Source organism: Vipera berus (assembly GCF_964194415.1).
Source record: "Vipera berus genome assembly, chromosome: 2".
In the NCBI taxonomy this organism is placed as follows: Eukaryota; Metazoa; Chordata; class Lepidosauria; order Squamata; family Viperidae; genus Vipera; species Vipera berus.
This window is the reverse complement of record NC_138203.1, coordinates 55,272,895-55,296,987: the sequence shown is the minus strand read 5'-3', so window position 1 is coordinate 55,296,987 and position 24,093 is coordinate 55,272,895. Positions and strand designations below refer to the sequence as shown.

Below are 24,093 nucleotides of genomic sequence, written 5' to 3'. Positions count from 1 at the left end.
ACATACTGTAATGTTGTTACTAAAATGCTGAAATGTAACCTTTTGGAATGCTGTATCAAAGTCTATTTCTTGGATGGTACTTATAGAAGACAAATTGGACTAAAGATCAAAGTCACAGAGCAGTACAACATGGCATTATCAGGATTATGATGACAGAAGTGCATCTTCACAACTGACCAAGGTTTTTTTTTTCCTATTCAGTGGTAATTCTACCAAAGCAATGCAGCTAAAGAGGCGCATTTAACTATGAACAAAGAAATACTGTATAGGATCAGACCAAAGACTATAAGCAAGACATGAGAGAAAGAACACTTGCCCATCCTGCCCATAGCAACTAATATAAAAAGGGGAGTTGTGCATACTATATGAAGTACACCCAAAGGTGCTTTTTTCTTCAAAAGGCAACTGGACTGTTTTTTTTTCCTTGAGGAAGAAGAAAATGTTTCATTTCTCATCTAAGAAGCATCATCGGTTCTGATGGATCATTTGAGACTGGATAGTGGGGGGATGGAAGGATAGGTTTCAATAGGAGGGGGAGGGGGAAGGATTATATTTCTTTGCAGTCATCTTCATTTGCACTTTTTTAGAGCTGTTGAGGCCACTTAGGGGTTTATCTGCACCCTCAGGTTCACCTGAATTGGTGCAATTGGTTGTGGAATTTTTTTTGGAACTGCTGCAAAGGCTACATTGTAAACTAGAGATCAGTGGTCTCTTATTCTCTCCCTATTTTGAGGGAGGGGTGTTCAATTCTAACATAGATTGATTCTTTTACCTCTCTTTCAAACCAATGGTCCTCTCTATCCAAAATGAGGACTTCGCTTTTTTTCAAAAGAGTGACTTTCTGACTTGCTATATTTTTGGGTTTAAAGTGTACATGTATGTTGTATTAGGGTTTTATCCTTGGGGTCGACAAGCTTCTGCCTTAGTGTATTCTTTAAACCAAGAATACAGTAAGGCAGAAGCTTGTCCATACCAAGGATAAAACACCCAGACTCCAACTGAGCAATTTGATATATGTAATACAACACAGTGAGACTTGTACAGATCTGTACATTGGTGAAACAAAACAATCACTTCACAAGTGTGTGGCACAACATAGGAGATCAAACTCATCAGGACAAGATTCAGCGGTTCATCTGCATTTGAAAGACAGCGGCCACTCTCGAAGCCAGCAAAGTCCAATTCTTAAAAGCAGCTGCATTTGGTGGAGATCTTTTCAACATCTATGAGGCTCAGAAGTGACAAACGGAACAAATTATTTGACAGCAGAAGGATTGTACCACTTTTGAAACACAGCAAGCAGAAAAGCCAACAATATAATTCTTTTTACCATTTCTAGAAATGGTTTTTTTTCTTTAAGTTTGAAACTGAAGAGGCAAAATGATGTACTCATTATTGGCCAGCAGAAACACCAGTTAGAAACACTACTTGTCCATTGGCAGGAATGGCAAGTTGTCACCAACCATTGATTCTTTATGAGTGAAATAAACTCAGTAAAGAAAACAAGCCCACTCTGATTATTTTTTAAACAATCAGGACAGCTTGCTGAAGTTATATTTTATTTCACAGGGCTGAGAAGACTGGCCTGAAGTCATCCGATGAGCTTCAGGGGCTGAGGGTTCCTGGTTCTTAACCTACGCCATCGTGAATCAGCTATTACCTATTTTCAAACGAACAGGTAAAGATATTTTAGTGATACTGTAATATGGGTTACATGGTAGTGAAAACCTTATAATAACACTTTGCAGATGTCTTGGATAGCTAAAGTAACCTGGTATAGAGCACTTGGCTACTTTTGCAAGTGAGACATAAGAGAGGATATGATATCGGGCCTCTGGGGGAATGACTAAACCTTGAAGAACCACAAGAAAGAGAATCAGCAGCAGTCCAATGAAAGTATTGGAGCTATAAGCTAAGTATACATTCTTCTGTTCTGCATCTTCTACAGGAAATGGTTTATACGTATTTTCAAGATTTTTATGATAGAACTCACCAGGAAAATGGGTCAAGCAAATAAGTTAATAAAGATTTCCCAGTTAATGTGGTTATCATGGCAGGGGGGGAAAAGAGTATTCAGTGAATTAAAGTCTAACAACATATCATTTGTAATTATATGAATGTATGGCATAATTAATTTCCCAAAGAAACGCATGCTGTATGCTTCACTCAACAAATTTTAAATATTTCATTTAACGTTTACTATTAAATTTATTCTTATAATGCAACTGATAATTTGTAATATGTGAAAATACTAAAGTTCTGCTTTCCTTTTTCAGCCTCCTTGACAAGTTAAGGGGAAATGAGGCTTGGAGCACACGATGTAAATAAAACATGCTGCTGACTGATCAGTTTGATTTTTACATGATAAATGAATAGTTCCACTACTAAATGGCTAGCTGACTATTATTAATTTGTGCAGGATAAACACAAAAGTAGCAACATGATTTTTATGTAGGCATAATTATTTTTTGGAGGAAAAGAAGAATTGATTCACCGTTCATATTCCTGCCAGCAGTTGCAAAACAAACAAACATTAATTATTTTAGTAATGTGAATGATTTGCAAAATATGCTTCATATATTTTATGGTCCATAAAGTCCAAAAGCTATTTTGCCCTTTATAGTTAAACTCCAGCATTTATTTATAAAGAAATAATAACATTTCAATTTTGACAAAAGTATGCTCCTGGGCTTTGTTTTGAAATTTATAATTAATTATGGTGCATAAGGAACTGGCCTTAACCAAGCTTTTGGTGATGATGAGGTATCAAAATACCATACCAGCAAATTCTCAAAGAAACACCTACTGGGAAAAATGAAACAGCAGCCAAAACAACTTCATAGAAATCAGGCACCAGAGAGCATTCTTTCCAAGTATACTTGATTATTTCCTTATCAAGATCTTCTGAAGCAGAAATACTTTACAAGAGATCATACATGAGAAACATGCTAAATCAATAAAAGCCTTTAGAAACATTTCAAAGGCAAGGTATTTTATGCCCCATACAGGAAAGTCCATAATCTAGAATTGGTCCAGATAGGAGTTTGGTTCAGTGGTATGTTGCTATTCCCCAAGAAAAACTACTTGCTGGCTGGACCCATAAATCACATTATGCCATAACCCAGTTTGTCTGGTTTTTACCTTACCTTAGCCAATATGATGTGTAAATCATAGTTTTTATCAATTTTTTGCCTTTGGGGGCTTCTGTTTTTATTTGTATTCTATTTCTCTTGCTATTAAGGCATATCTCAAAGATATTGTGTGTTCAATTCCAGTCCCCTACAATAAAGCAAATTGCAATAAAGTGAGTAACACATTTTTCTTTGGTTCCCAATAAATATAAAAGTTATGCTTACACTATACTATAGACCAGACATGTCATACTCATGACATCGCGCGATGTATCAGAGCTTTTTCTCCACTGCCGGCAATGGGGTGGGCACGGATTCCTGGTGATGCATCCGGCCCACGGGCCGGCAGTTTGACATCCCTGCTATAGACTATTCAGTGTGCAATAATATTGTGCTTAAAAATGTATATACCTTAATTAAAGTTAAAAATGGTAGTCATCATCTGGGCCTTCACTGAGTCATAATCTTTTTGCTGATAGAGGATCTTTTGAAAAATTAAAGTGATATGTGTGAAGCACAACAAAGGAAATGCAATAAAATGAAGAATGCCAGTATATTTTCATTTTTCATTGTTTTTCTACTACTATATGTAACTATATCACCCAGTGAGCCTCATAGTTGCATGTGTGTATTTCCTACTACTATATATTTCAACTACTAAATACATACACAGAAAGATGTGTGTGTGAGAGTGTGTGTATACATACATAGAGTGTACAGGTTTTTATAGTAAACTGGCTATGGTTTAATCAATAAACCATGATTAAAAATGAATTGCTTGTTATGGTTTCATATAACAAGCTTTTTTTGTTTCTTTTAACTCCTTCAATGGGGTGGAATCAGGGTGATTGCATGGAGTTGAGTGTTTACTGGCTGGATGCCCTTCTTCACACTTACGTGGAGTTCACAGCAGACAATTTACTCATGCCCAGAGAGAGAAATATCTGCCACTACCTAAAATCAAACTTACAACCTCCTGATTGTGAGGTGAGAACTCCACCACTAGGCCACTACACTGCTCACATAACAAGCATCATTAATGCCAACAAAACAGTGATGAACATCCCAAGAAGAGCAACAGTGCAATGTATAGGATTCATCTTTAATATAGGAAAGAGAAATGCTACCTAAGCCCCATACAGTAAATAGTTGTGACTATCAGGTTTAAAGCAGCAGTAAATCAATCAGGCCTATCTCAACTTCATAAATTCAGTCCACATTTCAGGCACACCTATCAGGCTCATCAGACGTGAATAAATTTGAAGGATGAGCAAGGGAAAATAACTGAGGGAAATGGTAGCTAGGAATTATAAGGCAAGAATCAGTAAGGTTTTCACAGAACACCATTGCTGATTCCAGGTTGTTTTCTAAATAATTGCTTCTTATCCTACCTGATCACAGCTGGCTCAGGCCTGGCTTCTTTGAGCAACTTACTGCAATGGAGCCTTGCCAGGTTTGCCTGAAGGCCAAACATTCCTGTGTCACCTTTTGATGCCTTCTATTTGGGGCTGGCAGTCTTAAGGACTGGGGGGAGGAGGAGATGGTGGTTCCTGGCCTGGGTCATTTTCCACTGAGTCCAGAGCCAGAATGATGAAGCTAATTGCGGATTCAACATTTGTATGACCTCAATTTTCACACTGAACAGAATGGCAGGTGTTCCTACTCCCCAAATAGCACATTCTGGGTCTACTTTCCTATTGTTTTTCAGAAGCCCTACCAAGAAGCTTCCTCAGATAAAAGAAATTATCTGACTAATAATAATCTGAAATATCCAAATAATTTCTATACCTTGGAAATTCCTTTGAAGGGAGAACTCAAGGTCTGCTTTTTCCCCCAAAGAAAAGTGCAAGAAAAAGCTCAATTGTCGCCAAAGGAGACAAAATGTCTGCTTTAAATAAACTAGGAGCCTTATTACTCAATCTGTATTACAGTAATTGGACCCTGAAACAAAAAAAATGGAAATACAGCTTTGTTTCCTTGTAAAATGAAATAAAGATGTTTTGTTGTGGGCAACAAATTGGCCACACACTGATATGTTTTTGCTAAAAGCATTAACATCTATAATATCTAAATATTTAAACCAATGGGTAATTATCCCAATGTAACTTAAGTGCGTTTTACAAAGTCTTGGATGACATGCCACAGAATAATAATGCAGGGCTTACATTTATATTTATTTATATTTTTCACTAAGAAAAAAAATAATTAGAACAACTTCAATAAAAGAATGCACAAATATATGACTGAATATACATTTCAAATTACATAATGAAAAAGAGTTTGGGGTACGTGGAACTTAAATCAGCTTCTTCAGTAATACAATTTAATCTGAGAATAATAGAAAGAAAACAAGGAATAACATAAGAATAGCCAAAAATATACAGAGACCACCTAATTAGCTCTTGAGACATTTTTTTTTCAAAGGTAGATATCCTTGAGCTGACTTTGATTCCCCTTGACTGCATGAATTACAACAATATGAAAATATTTTGCCATTCAATTTTTTAATTTCACTGTCTCATCTAAAATATTAAAAAGCATGAAATAGGAAAAAAACAGACAAAATACTTTTCTATAATAGGCATTTTATCATAAATACCGTATACATGTTATTGGAAAAATTGCAGAGAGTTTAACTTTGAGTTAGTGCTGCTAGTTATATTATACCAAAATGATGGGAAAGTTAAGCAAGTAATATTTTATTTTCCCTTCTTTGGCATTGTATCATTCCCTCGCTGTTTACCAGCTTTTCTCTCAACTTTCTGCAGAAACTGTTAGGATGTCTTTGTGCACTTGCACCATTACAATGTTATAGAATTCAACCGGGCATGCAATCATCTTTCTTGGCTCCCTGCTTTCTCTGACCTTTAACCAGATAAATAATGTTACATTTTAAAAGTGGAATAGTGGCATGCTTTAAAGCAAAATGCCAGCTTTCTGCATTATTAAAGCACTCTTCTAAAAGGGAAAATGGTGGGTGTTTGCACTCCAGTATTTCCTTTGGAAGTGTGGCCATAAACCTTTCTCTCCGCCCAAAAAAATCCAAAACAACTGATTTGAGTAAAATACAGTTAAAAGTATGCTGAAAGTAGGACGAAGCTTTCTGAAGAACATGGAAATGATGATAGGAATCAGATTGTGATTGGCTTTCCAAATTTTATCTGTCTCAGAGGTCCATATGAAAGGTTTTCCCAGCATGAAAATATAAGGAAAGCTTAATGTTACACATCTACCTGCCATTAAGTTGTTGAAAACAGGCTAGAATTGCAATTGAAACTGAAATCTTCAGTAGTTTTTCCATACTAAGGTCATGTCACATAATTAACAGGAAGAGTCAAATAATGCAAATATAGACGGTTGGTGTGTGTTCATTTAATTACTGGTAGAGATACATATACATATATTCTGGTTATGAATTTATAAATTTAAAAATAAATAGCTCATCCCAAGGAGGGTTTCTCTGCAATAAGGATCTACAACACTAAATAGAAAGATAATGTAAACACATTAGAGACTGAGTGAGGCACTTGGCTTCATTTCTGAAGATCGCTGAAGCTAAAAATAGCCTTCCCAGTAATCTTAAAGAAGAAAAGATGTTAAACCAAGAGGAAGGATTATTCCCTCCACCCTTCCAGAATTATATAGGGAGACGTAATGTGATTTGTTTGAGATGAGACCAAACTGGGGGGAAAGGGGGAAAACCTTTCAGAAGACTGTTACATATGGTATGTTTGTGGGGGGGAAAAGATGACTTATGTGAGACCGCCCAAACCAAGAGGGTGCTCCGTCGATTAAGTCTAAGTTATCACCCACACATTTGAAAATGGCAAAGCGGCTGAAAAGGAGACAATTTGGAGTAAAACCTTGGAGGGTGGGTGGATCCGACAGCTAGTACGGATGACCAAGGAATCTTCCGCAGAAAGTAAGCAGAGATCCCATTAAGGGATTTCAAGAAAGCATTGGAGAAACACCCTCGCCGCCCACTTGCAATGAAAATAATTATTTGTACACCTCTGTCGGAGAGGATGAGAAGGGCTTTAATAAAGCCCAAATGACCGGGAAGTTCACTTGCGCTGATTAAGCTTTTGGTTTTAATCCTTCCTTCAGCTCCCCACCCCGGTAGCCGTTTCGGCCATCTGGTTTTGGATGGACGTGCAGCTCCTTTGTTCACTTTGGTTAGCTGTGCGGGGAGTCCGGTTGCTAATTCGCATGTAAGCTGAGGACACCCACAGCTGTTCAAAACCGAAACGTATCCCTTCCCTGTGCGGAGACCAAATCGCACCTGCTGCTGCTTTTCGGGCAGGGCTCCCTTTCAGGATCTTTCCCGCCGCTCCAGTAAGTGGCGCTGTGGCTCTTCGCTCCGAAGACAAGAGACCGAGAGACGGAAGTGAAGCAAACAGGCTGGGCCGGCGGCGCTGCTTCTTCCCTCGGCTTCTGGGTCTTGCGTTCCGGGCATGCCCTCTCCTTACTCCTCCCGGTTGCTAAGCGGCGTCTGACTTGAAAACGAGTCGGAGGCGCGAAAGAGCTTCGGGCCGGCGGGACTGGAGGAGAGAGGCTCTTGGCGTCCGATATAGGAAGCCAAGCTTCGGACGTTACCAGCCGTGCTTTCTTCTGGAGCGAATAAGCCGTGAGCCAGCCAGTCTTGGCTCGGTAGCTGCCCGACCCGAATGAATATGGGCTCTAAGTCTGACCAGCTCCTCATTGTGGTCTCTATCTTGGAAGGTAATGTTTAAAGCAGTTCTCGGAGGATCAGCTCACCGAGTGTGTATCTGGGAGAGGAATTGGTGGGAAAAGCGATCGCACCCCTTTCTCTTGCCTGTGAATACCACCTAAATCAGGGGTCTTCAAACTTGGCCCTTTTATGACTTGTGGACTTTAACTCCCAGAATTCCTCAGCCAGCAAAGCTGGCTGAGGAATTCTGGGAGTTGAAGTCCACAAGTCATAAAAGGGCCAAGTTTGAAGACCCCTGACCTAAATCAACCCGGTCACTTTCAGATTTTAAACACTTATTGGCTCCTGGGGTTGAAGCAGACTTTTGGAGGAAATTATGAACCATCTTGGGTTTGGGGAGCGTTCAGGCATTAAATCTGAACAGCAAAGAGTAGTAGCAGAAACCACAATTGGTGCCGCTGCAGTGGCAGCAATAGGTGTTTCTTTTCTGAAGTGTATAGAAGTTTTCCAGTGCAATGAAATATTTTGAGGAAGCATGTGTGCCAACTGCAGATACTCCATATTTTTGCGCAGGTGGTAAGATCTTATCTCATCTGAATAAGCCAAGTACATTCTAAAGAATTATTCCTTGAGCTCAGTACCATCCTGAAGTATGTGTTATGTGAGGTCTTTATTTTACCCAGTCATTACAGGGTTGGGCTTAAATATTTAATAAAATAACCATTAATTTCCTACATAGCTCCTATGAGAATAATCTTTCCTTTCTCATATTTGTTCTGGAAGTTGTGAAATGGTTTCCAATGGTTAAAATTGTCCTCACATTTTCCACTTAAGGACACATTTCTGGTTAGTGAGTTTCTGGCCAAAAGAATGTGTACTATAAAAATAAGCCCAGGGTTAGGGTACATTGGGGGGGGGGGGAAATCCTACGAAAACACAATAAAGAATGAAGAATACATATAGTGTTGTTTTCAGATTATTATTTCTAGGGTAGCAAGAATTATGGGTCGGGTTACATTGTTCACACTGTAATTTTCTATTTCAGAGCTGATAAAATTGATGTCCTTGATTTATGGGAGATTATTCTGAAACAGACAAACTTTACTCAAAGCAATACATTGATTTTGTCATTGTATAAGCATGCTTTGAGGTCACACTATTTAAAATTTTAGGCATATATTTATTTGTCCAATTTTAGTTTAGTTTCTACAATAGAATTAAGCATCAGGAATTTTGGTTACATTATGGGTTGCTACAATCTGGTAAATTCATGCTTCACATTGTAGTTTTTGTAATAGCAAATGGTTTACAAATTTTCTGGTTATTACTCAAATTTTGTTGGTGGGTTAATCTGTAATGCAGTTATTTACAGTAGAGCTGAATCTGATTTTACATTGCATAGTATTTAAAATTTGAAATGTAACTATTGGAAAAAACCAAAACACAACTACAAGTTAATCTTCATACTATATGAAGATTATGAAGTATATTTGGTGTTAACTACATTTTGTCCTTGGCTTTAATTTCATTTACTAGCAGGTCACACGTGCATTGGAATAAACAATCTATCCATATTTACTTGCAAATAATTTTTGGAGCCCTAAATATATATAGGATTGCAACCATAGTATGTTTATTTGATCATATCATTTCAGAATTTCATAGTTTATGAAACTTGGCGGATGGTTTGGAATGCGAAAAGAATCTGTCTGATCTGTTTTAGTACATGTGTTCTACAGAATGAGAGCTGATGAGTAGAATAGTTGTAGCAAAAGGGCACCTTTTGACCAGAGAGAGAATTCCTCTTTCCTCTGCTCCGTAGATTACGTGCAGCCTGAAGATGTGTGCTGCCTTGCTTCCCAGCTTTGGTTGGCAGCTGATAAAACAGGAGAGAAATTTTAACCATTTTCTTGATTGACATGTCGGAAGCCCCATACCAGATAGATAGAATACCATGTTTACATTGGTTATTCTTATAGTTCTGTTGTCCTAAAATATATTATGAGGCAAGACTTATATTCTAGAGCACAGGTCTGCAACCTGCGGCTCCAGAGCCGCCTGCGGCTCTTTCAGCTGTCTCCTGCGGCTCCCAGTCCTCTGCCATGTGCAGTCCAAAAAAAAAAAGTGGGACTAAAAAAGTTCAACCAATCAATTCAAATATGCAGGGTAGGTGCATATCTTGCCTTGGCTCCACTCTTCAGTCAAACCCTGTTCTGCGTATGCTTGCGTGTATGCGCATGCGCACATATTTTTTGCGGCTCCCAGTTTTTCATTTTGTGAGGGAACCGGTTCCGAGTGGCTCTTTCACTGTTTCAGGTTGCTGACCCCTGTTCTAGAGTAAGCAAAAATAGACTGATGCTTTTCTCCTGCACGAACCTTAAGAGACTGTAGGACAATGAAGGTGAACTTTTTGGGCTCAGGGTATCAAAAATTTGGAAAATGCCTAACTTGACTCTGCTGGCATGTCCCATCCATGGGGAGAAACAGGCTTCGTCTCAATCCTGCCAAGACTGAGTGGCTGTGCATACCGGCATCTCGGGTCAACCAGACTATTCCATCTCTAACGATGGGGGGGTGAGGTGTTACCCCCCGTTGATAGGGCTCACAACTTGGGCGTCCTCCTGGATTCGCAGCTCACTTTTGAAGACCATATAGGAGCTGTGACCAGGGGGGCTTTTGCCCAGGTTCGCCTGATGCGCCAGTTGCGACCCTACCTGGACCGAGATGCCCTACGCACAGTCACTCAAGCGCTCGTGACCTCCCATTTAGACTACTGCAACGCTCTCTACATGGGGCTGCCCTTGAGGACCACCCGGAGGCTTCAACTGGTGCAGAATGCAGCCGCGCGAGTCGTGATGGGGGTCTCCCGATACTCCCATGTAACACCTCTACTCCGCGAGCTGCATTGGCTTCCGGTTGCCCTTCGGGTGAGATTCAAGGTGCTGGTGATGACCTATAAAGCCCTAAATGGCGAGGGCCCGGGATATTTGAGGGAACACCTGCTGCCAGCATCAAGTTCCCTTCGTCCAGTGCGCTCCCACAGGGAGGGTCTCCTCAGGGTGCCGCCGGTTAAAGATTGCCGGCGGGTAACACCCAGGGGTAGGGCCTTCTCAGTGGGTGCGCCTGCCCTGTGGAACCAGCTGCCTGCGGAGCTTAGGACTGCCCCCACCCTCCGTTCTTTCCGCCGGGACCTGAAGACCTGGCTCTTCGAGCTCTCGGGCCCAGGCTGAGAATATTTTTAATTGTAATTTTAACTGGGTTTTTAATTTTCTCAGGGTTCTATTTAATCTCTTTTAATTTGTTTTAATCTTTGTATTGACTGTTTTTTAAATGCCCTGTAAACCGCCCTGAGTCCTTCGGGAAAGGGCGGTATATAAATCTAAATAAAATAAATAAATAAATAAAATCCAATCCCCAAACAAAAGAAACCATTTTCTCTCTCTTCCCACCATTTAGGCCACCCTGAACAGTGGCATCCAAGGCTAGGCCTGAAGTAGATGTCTTTGACTTCTGTCCTGATGCCACTGCAGCTTCTCAGGCCACATCGTGCCCTTTGCCATGGCTCATGAGCTGTGTATCACCCTCAGGCAGTATTTACTTTCTGTTGAAAGGCCCACACTGCCCTACCTTAGGCTAATCTGGGTTGCATGAGGTCTTTCTTGAAGCAGCTTTGGAGAGTGCTGTTCTTCAGTCTCTGCACCCTGTTCTTGTGCAGTTTTCAAAGGCTGTGCCATTCCTCTGCACCCTTTGAAAATTGCATGAGAATGAGTGTGATTTCACAAATAGTTGTGTGTTGATGAACACTGACGCATCACCCAAAATATTGTGGCATATGACCTTTGATATGTGTGTCATATGTTTGCCATTACTGCTATAGAATATGAGTATGGGCTAGTCTAGCTGAGGGATTGGGGAGTACAGCCACATACATGCATTGGTTTTGATATATTGTGAAACACTCCATACTGTAAATTTTGTCAATATTTTCCTTAACAGGGAGTGGTTTTCTTTTTCTTTGTAGTGGCCATTTCTCTTAGAGTGTAATCTGGAGCCTTTAAGTATGTGACTGCTATAAACCTGGTCCTAATTGTATTTGTACTTCATTCTTAATTAGAATTCTGGCTTACTGTGAATGAATTTGATCTCTCCCACTTCTGCTAGCGTTAGTAAAGAAATGACCCATGAAAGCTTTGTGGTTCTTGTAGCAATATGCACAAACTGGAAAGATGAAAACCAGAAACTCCTTTTATTTGATAAAACAAACGAGGCAGCATTTCCTGTTAACATGTTATGCTAAACAAAATACATGAATTTCTGTGTTAGCTCAGCAGTAATAGAGAAATGGATTGTTTATGCTGTATGCTATAGCATGCTACCTACCTGTTCCCTTTAAGCCAGAATTTGGCTTAGCAGAATATGTAAATGCAAGCATTACACTTTTGAAGAAATCATCTGAGTTACCGTCCATTGCAGACACAATCAAGTTTTTTCTATAATTGGGATAAGCTGTTCTTAATTTATTTGAAACCAGTCAATGGAAGATGCAGTTATGCAGCGGTTAAGAATAGTTTTTGAATATTTGAATTAGCTTTGGCAATACATTTTGTGATTGATGAAATAAGTTTTCAGTTTTTCTATTTAAGAGCTTTTTAATTGTATTTTCCTTTTTTTCCCCCTAGGGCGATATTTTCCAAAACGTCCAAAGCGTATGCTGGTGGTAGAAGCAAAGTTTGATGGCGAACATTTAGCTACAGATCCTGTGGAACATACTGATCAACCAGAATTTGCCACAGAGTTAGCTTGGGAAATTGATAGGAAAGCACTTCATCGACACAGGTTATTACTCAAAAAGTTGTGGATTTGTAAATTACATTGACTTGCTTTACGTTCCTGAATTTGTTTTAATAATTATTATAGTGAGTTGATCTGTGATAGTGCTGTAAAATTCAAAGACACAAGAGATAAAAACCAGTTGTTGCCTACAGTTATTTTTTCAAAATACCTACACAATGAAAGAAATAAATGTAATGAAATATGTGATAGTCAACTATTATATTTATCTAAAATGAAAATAAGAGTTTCCACTCCGTTTTATTTTTCTTTTATTGGGAAGATTATCTTAGATTTGCCCAGAAAAAGTAATACAGGGATCTGTTCTCTTATAATTATCCTTTGGGGAAAGATTTTTAAATACTAGATTGTATTTCTTGTGAATAAAAAGTTTTTTTCTGAGAGAATACTTTTAATTAGTATAGTTTCTGAAATATGTAACATATTAAGATAATTGCATTCAAATTCACAAAAGAAAAAATCAAAATCATATATATATATATATATATATATATATATATATATATATATATATATATATATATATATATATATATATATATATATATATATATATATATGTAAATATATATGAGCTGTCCGGTGTGACTACTGCCTGTTCGATGGCCTTCAAGATAGGCTGAAACAGGAAATAAAGATTTGCCCCATGTTTGGGGCCTAGCAAGGTAATCTAAATAGTTAAGTATTTCTCTCTCTCTCTCTCTCTCACACACACACACACACACATGCATATGCATATGCATATGCATGTATGTATGTATGTATACGTATATGTATATGTATATATGTTGTTGTTGTTAGCTGCGAAGTCATGTCCAACCCATCACGACCCCACGGACAACGTTCCTCCAGGCCTTCCTTTCCTCTACCATTTCTGGAGTCCATTTAGGCTCACGCCTACTGCTTCAGTGACTCCATCCAGCCACCTCATTCTCTGTTGTCCCCTTCTTCTCTTGCCCTCAATCTTTCCCAGCATTAGGCTCTTCTCCAGTGAGTCCTTTCTTCTCATTAGGTGGCCAAAGTATTTGAGTTTGAACTTCAGGATCTGGCCTTCTAAAGAGCAGTCAGGGTTGATCTCCTCTAGGACTGCCATATATATGTTCTTGCATGTGATTTATATTTTATACAGATTACAGCGTACACCTGTCAAGTTGCAGTGCTTTGCTTTGGATTCTCTATCTGCAGCTAAAGAGATGATAGGTTATATTGTGCTAGATTTAAGAACTGCTCAAGAGAAAAAGCAGGTATTTGTAATTTTGTATCTAATGATAAAATAGGTTCATTTTTGTGTATTCCAGATTAATTTGTTTTAATTTGGATTAATAATGTATCAGACATAACTTTGAATGTATATGTTTGGATTACACCATTTCAGATTACTGGTGAGCTTTCAAATAATTGTTAATCCTTCATAAAGGGAAAAAAATGTAGACACAGGAAAGAATGTGTCTTGACTTTCTATCATTTAGCTTTTGTGTGGTAGAAACTTTCTCAGTGCAGGAGTTTGGGATTCCACCTGCAGTTATATAGCAGTCTAGGAAAGATACTGTTTTATTCTTCAGTGAAACTGGGCCTTATATTAACTAAATTACATAATGTACATGTTCATACAATATGTTACATAGTGGTTTAACCAGAGTTTATTGAAGCCCATAGCCAGCTATGTTCCACAATATCATAATAATATCTTTACGTTGCTTAATTGTTTTTGGCTTTGGGAAATTGAACTAAAAACTGATAGTACATAAAATAGATAAATATCTGCCGGTATACTGTACATCTGATGTTTTTTTTTGTTATGCAGTTATTATAATGAAAAGGGTTTGGCCACTTAGAAGTATTTGTTAATTTTATTTTTTGAACTCTTAAATATTTGTGCTTAACTGCTAATTTATCTTGCTGCACCTCAAATGTATTCTTTTATTGGCTGCTCATTATTGATTCTTTATTGTAAGCATATTATTTATCTCTTTTTTAAATAAAATGACTACAGCCACCAAAATGGTATCCTTTACTCAGCAATAGATACACAAAATTTAAGCCTCAATTGCAACTAAATCTGATGTTAGAAACTGACACCAAAGCATCCATCAATGGCTTTAAAGCAAGGGAAGCTCCTCCCAGAGAAATGGCAGGTTAGTAGTAAAATAAATGCTTCTTTTTTCATAGAAAACAGTAGAAATTTTGTGAATTGTGATAAATTATGAATATTTCTAGGTCCAGAAATGGTTGACAAATTTGCCATACAAATGTCTTATAAACTTGTTTATTATTTCTAGTGAACACATTATTTTGTGCCTAAAATGAACTCGTCAGCTTCATGTAGTAGCACTCTATTTTATTCATTTTAAATATATGTCCAATTTTATTATTCATTTGATTTTATTTAAATGCTGCTGGTGGACCTCCAGGTTAGTTTTTTAAGTAGACCCATTAAGCCAGAAGTCTGCTCAGTCCTATTGGAAAAGTTTGAGACCTTATTTCTGACTCTTTTCTGTTTATAAGTGTACAGTATTATATATCCAGAAAATCTTGCTTAATAACTTTTATTTAAAAGTTTATATACAGTTATATGTCTTTCCAAAATATGTTAAACATATATTTAACTTGTAAATTTATTTCATTTTTAATAATGTTGGTTCAAACACAAAATAGATTCCATGCCATCTCTTTTAAGGCTGGTTCTGATTGTCTCCTCCTATATGTCAATATCATGTTGTTGTTGTTGTTAGTTGTGAAGTGTCTGACCCATCGCGACCCTATGGACAACGTTCCTCCAGGCCTTCCTGTCCTCTACCATCTTCTGGAGTCCATTTAAGCTCACGCCTACTGCTTCAGTGACTCCATCCAGCCACCTCATTCTCTGTCGTCCCCTTCTTCTATTGCCCTCAATCTTTCCCAGCATTAGGCTCTTCTCCAGTGAGTCCTTCCTTCTCATTAGGTGACCAAAGTATTTGAGTTTTAGCTTCAGGATCTGGCCTTCTAAAGAGCAGTCAGGGTTGATCTCCTCTAGGACTGACCAGTTTGATCGCCTTGCAGTCCAAGGGACTCGCAGGAGTCTTCTCCAGCACCATAGTTCAAAGGCTTCAATTCTTTGGTGCTCAGCCTTTCTTATGGTCCAACTTTCACTGCCATACATTGCAACTGGGAAGACCATAGCCTTGACTATAAACACTTTTATTGACAGGGTGATGTCTCTGCTTTTTAGTGTGCTGTCTAGATTTGCCATGGCTTTCCTCCCGAGGAGCAAGCGTCTTTTAATTTCTTGGCTACAGTCCCCATCTGCAGTGATCTTGGAGCCCAGGAAAATAAAATCTGTCACTACCTCCATTTCTTCCCCATCTATTTGCCAGGAATTGAGAGGGCCGGATGCCATGATCTTGGTTTTCTTAATGTTTAGTTTCAACCCAAGTTTTGCACTCTCCTTCTTCACTCGCAACAAGAGGCTCTTTAGTTCCTCTTCACTTTCTGCCATTAGAGTGGTATCATCTGCATATCTTAGGTTGTTGATGTTTCTTCCGGCAATCTTAATTCCAACTTTTGATTCATCTAGCCCTGCCTTTCTCATGATGTGCTCCGCATATAAGTTAAATAGGCAAGGCGACAGTATACAGCCTTGCCGGACTCCTTTCCCAATTTTGAACCAATCAGTGGTTCCGTGTCCAGTTCTCACTGTTGCTTCTTGGTCTGCATATAGGTTTCTCAAGAAACAAATAAGATGGTCTGGTACGCCCATCTCTTTAAGGACTTGCCACAGTTTGTTATGATCCACACAATCAAAGGCTTTAGCATAGTCAATGAAGCAGAAGTAGATGTTTTTCTGGAACTCTCTAGCTTTCTCCATGATCCAGCATATGTTAGCAATTTGATCTCTAGTTCCTCTGCCTCTTCGAAATCCTGCCTGTACTTCTGGTAGTTTTCGATCCACATACTGCTGAAGTCTAGCTTGTAGGATTTTAAGCATAACTTTACTAGCATGTGAAATGAGTGCAATGGTGCGATAGTTTGAACATTCTTTGGCACTGCCTTTCTTTGGAATTGGAATGTAAACTGATCTTTTCCAATCCTGTGGCCACTGTTGAGTTTTCCAAATTTGCTGGCAAATTGAGTGTAGCACTTTTACTGCATCGTCTTTTATGATTTTGAATAGCTCAGCTGGAATACTGTCACCTCCACTAGCTTTGTTGCTTAGCTTTTCTAAGGCCCACTTCACTTCACATTCTAGGATGTCTGGCTCAAGGTCAGTGACCAACTCATTGTGATTATCAGGGACGTTAAGCTCATTCTTGTATAGTTCTTCTGTGTAATTTTGCCACCTCTTCTTAATCTCTTCTGCCTCTGTTAGGTCCCTGCCATTTTGGTCCTTTATCATGCCCATTTTTGCATGAAACGTTCCTTTCATCTCTCCAATTTTCTTGAAAAGATCTCTGGTCCTCCCTATTCTATTGTTTTCTTCTATTTCTTTGCATTGTTCATTTAAGAAGGCATTCTTATCTCTTCTAGCTATTCTTTGGAATTCTGCATTTAATTGGCCATATCTTTCTTTTTCTCCCTTGCCTTTCGCTTCCCTCCTTTCCTCAGCTATTTGCAAAGCTTCCTCAGACAGCCATTTTGCTTTCTTGCATTTCTTTTTCTTTGGGATGATTTTGGTTGCTACCTGTTGTACAATGTTGTGAACCTCTGTCCATAGTTCTTCAGGCACTCTGTCTATCAGATCTAATTCCTTAAATTTATTTGTCACCTCTACTGTATATTGAACAGGGATATGATTTAATTCATACCTGACTGGCCTAGTGCTTTTCCCTACTTTCTTTAATTTAAGCCTAAACTTTGCAACAAGAAGCTCATGGTCTGAGCCACAGTCAGCTCCTGGTCTTGTTTTTACTGACTGTATAGAGCTTCTCCATCTTTGGCTGCAGAGCATATAGTCAATCTGATTTCTGTGTTGACTGTCTGGTGATGTCCATGTGTAGAGCCGTCTCTTGGGTTGTTGGGAAAGAGTGTTTGCTATGACCATCGTATTCTCTTGACAAAATTCTATCAGCCTGTGCCCTGCTTCATTTTGTACTCCAAGGCCAAACTTGCCTGTTATTCCGGTTATCTTTTGGCTTCCTACTTTAGCATTCCAATCCCCCATGATGATAAGGACATCATTTTTTGGTGTTAGTTCTATAAGGTACTGTAGGGCTTCATAGAACCGGTCAATTTCATCCTCGTCAGCACCGGTGGTTGGGGCATAGACTTGGACTACTGTGATATTGAATGGTTTGCCTTGGATTCGAACTGAGATCATTCTGTCATTTTGAGGATTGTATCCCAGTATTGCTTTTCCTACTCTTTTATTATTGACTATGAAGGCTACTCCATTTCTTCTGAGGGATTCTTGCCCGCAGTAGTATACCTGCTGGTCATCTGAATTAAATTCAACCATTCCTGTCCATTTTAGTTCGCTGATACCTAAGATGTCGATGTTTAGTCTTGTAAATCTTGTTTGACCACGTCCAGCTTTCCTTGATTCATGGATCTTACATTCCAGGTTCCTATGGAGAAAAAATCTTTACAGCATCGGACTTTCCTTTCACCACCAGACATATCCACAGCTGAGCGTCCTTTCAGCTTTGGCCCAGTCGCTTCATTCTTTCTGGCGCTACTAGTACTAGCCCTCTGCTCTTCCCCAGTAGCATATTGGACGCCTTCCGACCTGAGGGGCTCATCTTCCAGCATCATATCGTTTTGCCTTTTGGTACTGTCCATAGGGTTTTCATGGCAAAGATACTGGAGTGGTTTGCCATTTCCTTCTCCAGTGGATCACGTTTTGTCAGAACTCTCTGCTATGAGCTTTCCGTCTTGGGTGGCCCTGCACGGCATAGCTCATAGCTTCATTGAATTACGCAAGCCCCTTCGCCACGACAAGGCAGTAATCCATATCATACTCAGACTAATTTACTTTAACAATTAAGACGTTAATCACACTTTAGAAGTATAAACTGGATTGCATATCTATTTTCCCTGCGTTGGAATTTTAATTTTTTGTTTTCATTACATTTTGTAATACTTATTGTTTCTCTAAATTAATCATTCTTACTACTGTTTTTTTAATCACTTTTCAGCATGTGATACTCTACTTAAACTTTATTCAACATTATGGTTTTACTCTTCATACTTTTAAATTCTTTGTCCTAAAGCTTTTTTATATTCTGTTGTAAATTTATGCAGAGTATAAACTTAACATGTACTGTATGTCATATGGTGGAATTTCTTTTCATCCGTATGCTTCATAACATTTTCTTGCAGCCTTTGTGTTAAATTTGTTTGATTTATAGACAGTTTGTATAACATAATAAAGCCAGTTTATTTAAACCCAGGCATTGTGCCCACTGTCTATGAACAGTGCTATAATATCTGTTTGTACTAATGATCTTCAGTTAAACTGGTATACTTTATTGCAGTCCTCCTCGGTAGTACACAGGAATAAATATATGGAAATGCTTTACAATATAAAAAATGTGATATTTAGGAATCACTTTCAATACCAAATTATGCTAGATTGTTCCAAGTTGATAAAGAATTGACCGATTCATATTTATTAAAAGATAGGTTTAAAAATTTTGTGTGTAAATGTGTGTTTACCTACCTATCAAAGAATACACACACACGTGTGCGCGCGCACACACACACACACACACACACACACATAAATATATACATAAATGTGTAATAAATTTATACAGTTTTATATCTACTAGGAAATGTTTTAGTTTTCTTGAGGCACAACTTTTATAAACTGCAGTGATCAAATTGGCATTGGTATTCACAGCATAAAAATCTATTACGTAATACTTCTGTTATCTACCCAACTTTTGGATCATTTTTTTTCAGAAAGTCCAAGTCAAATTTCTTCTTTTTTAAAGTATCTTTTCAGTTTCCTGGATTGGACCCCAAAAATCTTGTACCTGTGCTGAATGAAGAGGAAGGATATCATCAAATTGGACCAGCAGAATATTGTCGTGACTATTTTGTTTTGTCAGTTACTATTGCATTTGCTACACAGTTAGAACAGGTAATAATATTGATTCATGTTTTTAAATGGCTAAGTTCTTGTAGTGAATGCAAATTCATATTTGGTTACCATGTACAAGATTTTATAAAGCATGATCTTCACAGTGCATGATGACTTTGTAATATTATCAAACCTGGAATTGCATATACTCTTTAAAATTATTAGAAAGAAATATTTTGAACCTTTTATTTTTAATCCAATTTATATCCCGCCCTTTTCTGAAGACTCAGGGCAGCTTACAATCTAAGAAGCACAAATCAATGTGCTTAGCAATAGCCTTCATTCTATGTATATGCCTGCTTATTAGGGCTTTCGCCCGCCCCCCCAAGCAGCATTTTTTACAAAGTCAGCTTATTGCCCCCAACAATCTGGGTCCTCATTTTACCTACCTTGGAAGGCTGAGTCAACCTTGAGCCTGGTGGGACTCGAACCTGCACTAATTGCAGGCAACTGGTGTTACTTAAGGAGGCATTAGCCCACTGCTCCACCAAGGCTTTTTATTGCATAGCACCCATCTCTGCTCATTAAAGCTGTCCATATTTTTTTTCAGCTGTGACTGCTTTGTGTTTCATTAACTTTAATTGCTTCTTTCAGTGGGTCACATCACTTGCACAGAAACCTGGAATTAGACAAGCTTTGTTAATGAGTATTAGTGAGGGACTGGATTATGCAAGTTCTGAATCACTTCAAATTATATTTGCATTATGCATGGTCCTGTTATCTCTCTCTCTTTTTATTTCTTGCTCTAAAAACTAAAAATCTAAATTAACTGTATTCTGTCCTGATGAGAGTAGCTAAAAAAATGAGCAGGAGCTAATAGTTACTCTTATCTTCAAATCCTCTGATTTTATATTTGCTAAATATTTAAGTGCCTAAATAAATTTAGTATAATGTGGAAGAATCTTTATAGTGGAAATGCAGGTGAATGCTCATAGATCCAAATGATCAGTCTGAGGATGCATAGTCTGTTTTGTGTTTTCCTCTACATTCACAATAGTTAATACCTACCACAGTGAAAATTCCAGAACGACAGCCTGAATTCTTCTTTTACTATTCACTCCTTGGTAATGATGTTACCAATGAACCATTTACCGACCTGATGAATCCAAACTTTGAACCAGAAAGAGCATCTGTTAGAATACGCAGCAGCATTGAAGTTCTAAGAGCTTATTTTTTTGCTCACTCAAAGTTGCAGGTAAGCAGTTTTATCATTTTTGTTCGACAGTTTAAACCTTAATAGTTTGTTCTAGAATCTGAGATAATCCTGTGGACTAATCACAGTCCAGTCTGGCATGTGCACAAAGGTTTTGGCCCTACAGAAAAGCAATATAATTCAATAGGCTCATGCATCAGCAAAATTGGAGATATTCTTGTTATACTTTAATGGCAGGCAGCATTTCCCTCGGCTTGTGAGGTGTTTAAGTAGAAATGATCTAACATCTACATGTAATGATGAAGTCTCTGCACGGTTTAGTAGTACAATTAATCTCTGGATCAGTTTTGCTGTCCTTGTTTGGGTTGTGAGTTGTGACTCATGTCCTGTAATATGTTTATTTGAAGCTGCTGCTAAATTGTGACTTGAAGTATTAGGGATTTTGAGAAATACGATAATCTGAGGAAAATCAAAATTCTGGGGAATCCTTGCTTCCATAAGAAGTTAATCTATGATTCATTATGAATATTTGTGTATCATCTTTAGTGCTTGCATTTGGAGGTGATTGTGTAAGTTCTTGAAATATGACTAATCAGTATGATCTATTTGTTTACTTTTTTTCCCTAATAATGCTCTTCTGAATTCTAGATTCATCTTTGTTGTGGGGACCAATCTCTTGGAAGCACTGAAATTCTTTTAACTAGCTTATTAAAGAATGGAAGTACCGAAATTTGCCAGCATCCAGTAGCTATAGAAGGAGCATTTATTCTTGTTCCACCTAATAGAGCTCGGCAGAAACTGCCACCCTTGCCTTTGGATATGGCACCTACTGTTGGAGTATCGGTATCACTTCAGAAGGATGGCAGAGTTTGTCAGGTGCAGCTCATTTTTTGTTACTTAGTTTTTGTTACTATTTAAAGTGCAGAATACAATAAAAATATACTGATGATCATTTTTACATGAAAATGAAATTAATGCTAGTCATAAACATTGCTTTCTGTTTGTTCAGCCTATAATCCAATCAGCTGCAAAGGCTGAGACTGAAAATGTGAAAAAAGGTTTGTCCCCAACACATGATAAAGAAGTGAGACCTGAAAATGACTCCCAAGATATTCTACCTCAGACACAACATTCTCCCCCCATAAAAGAGGATGCTACAGAAAGTGAAGTAGAAAGTATTCAATATGACAAAAATCCAAAATTACAGAAAAAAGGTAATAATTGGACAGAACCTATATCTCATAACCCAAACTTATTCTTTCCTTGTATCTTTTTTATAGCAGCCTCATAGAATTTTTTTTTTACTCTGCACAATGATTTGATTTAATTTAAAACATTCTAAAAGCTCTGAATAGATGGAATTCCTACCTATGGAATTCCTTTATGTTTAGTTTGAGAGCATCATCTGTTTATGGTTGTAGGTTTCATATTTCATTTTAAAATAAACTGCTAGTATAAAAACACCAGTTTTTATACCAGAGGTCTCCAACCTTTCTCGGTTGGTGGACCGGAGAGAAAAAGAGGAGAAAGGATTTTACATGCTCACACACACAAATGGGGCTGCGAGCAGACATGATGCAAACGGGGCGGTGCTAGCCCCCGTGTGACACTCACTAGCGGCACCCTGTTTTCAGCTCACAGCGGCCCATTTTCGGCCCATGGCACCTCGTTTTCACAGTGGCACCCTGTTTTTGTCACATGGCGTTCAGGGTTCCCCATTTGCATGGCAGCGGCGCTAGCACGAGTAGGCGTGAGTACACGCACACGTGTGCGCGTTGGCCAGCCTAACCCGTTGCCCACAGGTTGGCGACCCCTGCTTTATATGGTTTTGTTTTTATATGGAAGCCTCTTGAAATGTGAAAATATATTTTGTAAATACTAATCTGCCAGAAATATTATCCTGAATATTTGTCTTCAAGATGCCACATGGAATATTTTTTATGAACCTATAATAATAGATATATACATATGGTTGAGAATTGTGTTTTTAACAAATAAAACTAGAGTAATAATGGAAAAAGTTTCCTCTGTCCAGTCAAATCTGACTCTAGGGGGCAGTGTTCAACTCCATTTCTTAGGCAAGGGAGCCAGCATGGCCAACGACACTTCAATGGTCTTGTGATGATTATATGCTGAGGTGCACAGAATGCTGTTACTTCCCCACCGAAATGGTACCTATTTATCTAATTGCACTTGCATCCTTTCCTACTGCTAGGTTGGCAGGATCTGGGGCAAATAATGGGAGCTCATCCTGTCATGTAGCACTCAGATCTCGAATCCGGCTGTCAGCTTTCCAGCTGACAAGTTCAGCATCTTTAATCACTGAGCCATCACACCACCTTAGAGTAATAGTAACTTACACTTATTTAAAACTATTGCTACTCTATATGGAGAAGCTTTTATTGGAAAAAAAGCTTAACACTTTTTAAAAAGTTAATTTTGTGTTTATATTTGCAGCTTTGAAAAGCAAACACCCTGCTTCTCAGACTCAACATCCCAGTACTTCTGAATCTACTACAGGACAAAAAATTGCTGTTCCTGCATCATCCCATCATTTTTGTTTTTCGGTAGATTTAAGAGCTGTACATAATCTGGATGCTGGATTTCCTGTTAATTGTATGTTAAGGTATGAAAGCTTTACATTGTAATGCATTGGGAAGGCATGATTTATTTTTGCTATGTAAAACAATGTAAAATCTTAAGATACAGGTCTAGATCTTAAATAAACACTGTGAAAAAACTATTTTATGGCATTTACTTTGGAGGATATTTTCTTGTTAATAAATACAAAAATCTTAAATACATTGTTTTCTCCTAGAAATGTTGAGATTCTTCGCACTCGTTCCTTTCTGATATATTGTAACAAATTATTATTTTTGAATACCAGTGTATCTTTTCTGGGATTCCAGACATTTTGAGATAAAAAGCAATAAATTGGCTAACCAGGATGCTAAATTGGAGATTTCCTGCTTAACAATGGAATGATATATAAGGAAAATAAAATAGTAATGTTTTAAGGTAAAGGTAAAGGTTCCCCCGCACATGCGTGCTAGTCGTTTCTGACTCTAGGGGGCGGTGCTCATCTCCGTTTCAAAGCCGAAGAGCCAGCGCTTGTCCGAGGACGTCTCCGTGGTCATGTGGCCGGCATGACTAGACGCCAAAGGCACACAGAACGCTGTTACCTTCCCACCGTAGTGGTCCCTATTTTTCTACTTGCATTTTTACG

The 24,093-nt window shown here is 38.3% G+C and overlaps 1 protein-coding gene across 1 annotated transcript in view; it reads left to right on the top strand.

The window, feature by feature from the left end:
* Window positions 1-7,529: 7,529 nt before the first annotated feature.
* Window positions 7,530-24,093, top strand: part of CEP120 (centrosomal protein 120) — a 47,306-nt gene continuing 30,742 nt past the window's right edge. The window contains exons 1-9 of the mRNA XM_081321766.1: window positions 7,530-7,853; window positions 12,483-12,639; window positions 13,784-13,898; window positions 14,648-14,789; window positions 19,566-19,714; window positions 20,712-20,909; window positions 21,516-21,743; window positions 21,877-22,081; window positions 23,325-23,493. Of these exons, the coding sequence (XP_081177892.1) occupies window positions 7,799-7,853; window positions 12,483-12,639; window positions 13,784-13,898; window positions 14,648-14,789; window positions 19,566-19,714; window positions 20,712-20,909; window positions 21,516-21,743; window positions 21,877-22,081; window positions 23,325-23,493 (1,418 nt within the window). The 5' untranslated portion in view covers window positions 7,530-7,798. The remainder of the gene's footprint in view (window positions 7,854-12,482; window positions 12,640-13,783; window positions 13,899-14,647; window positions 14,790-19,565; window positions 19,715-20,711; window positions 20,910-21,515; window positions 21,744-21,876; window positions 22,082-23,324; window positions 23,494-24,093) is intronic.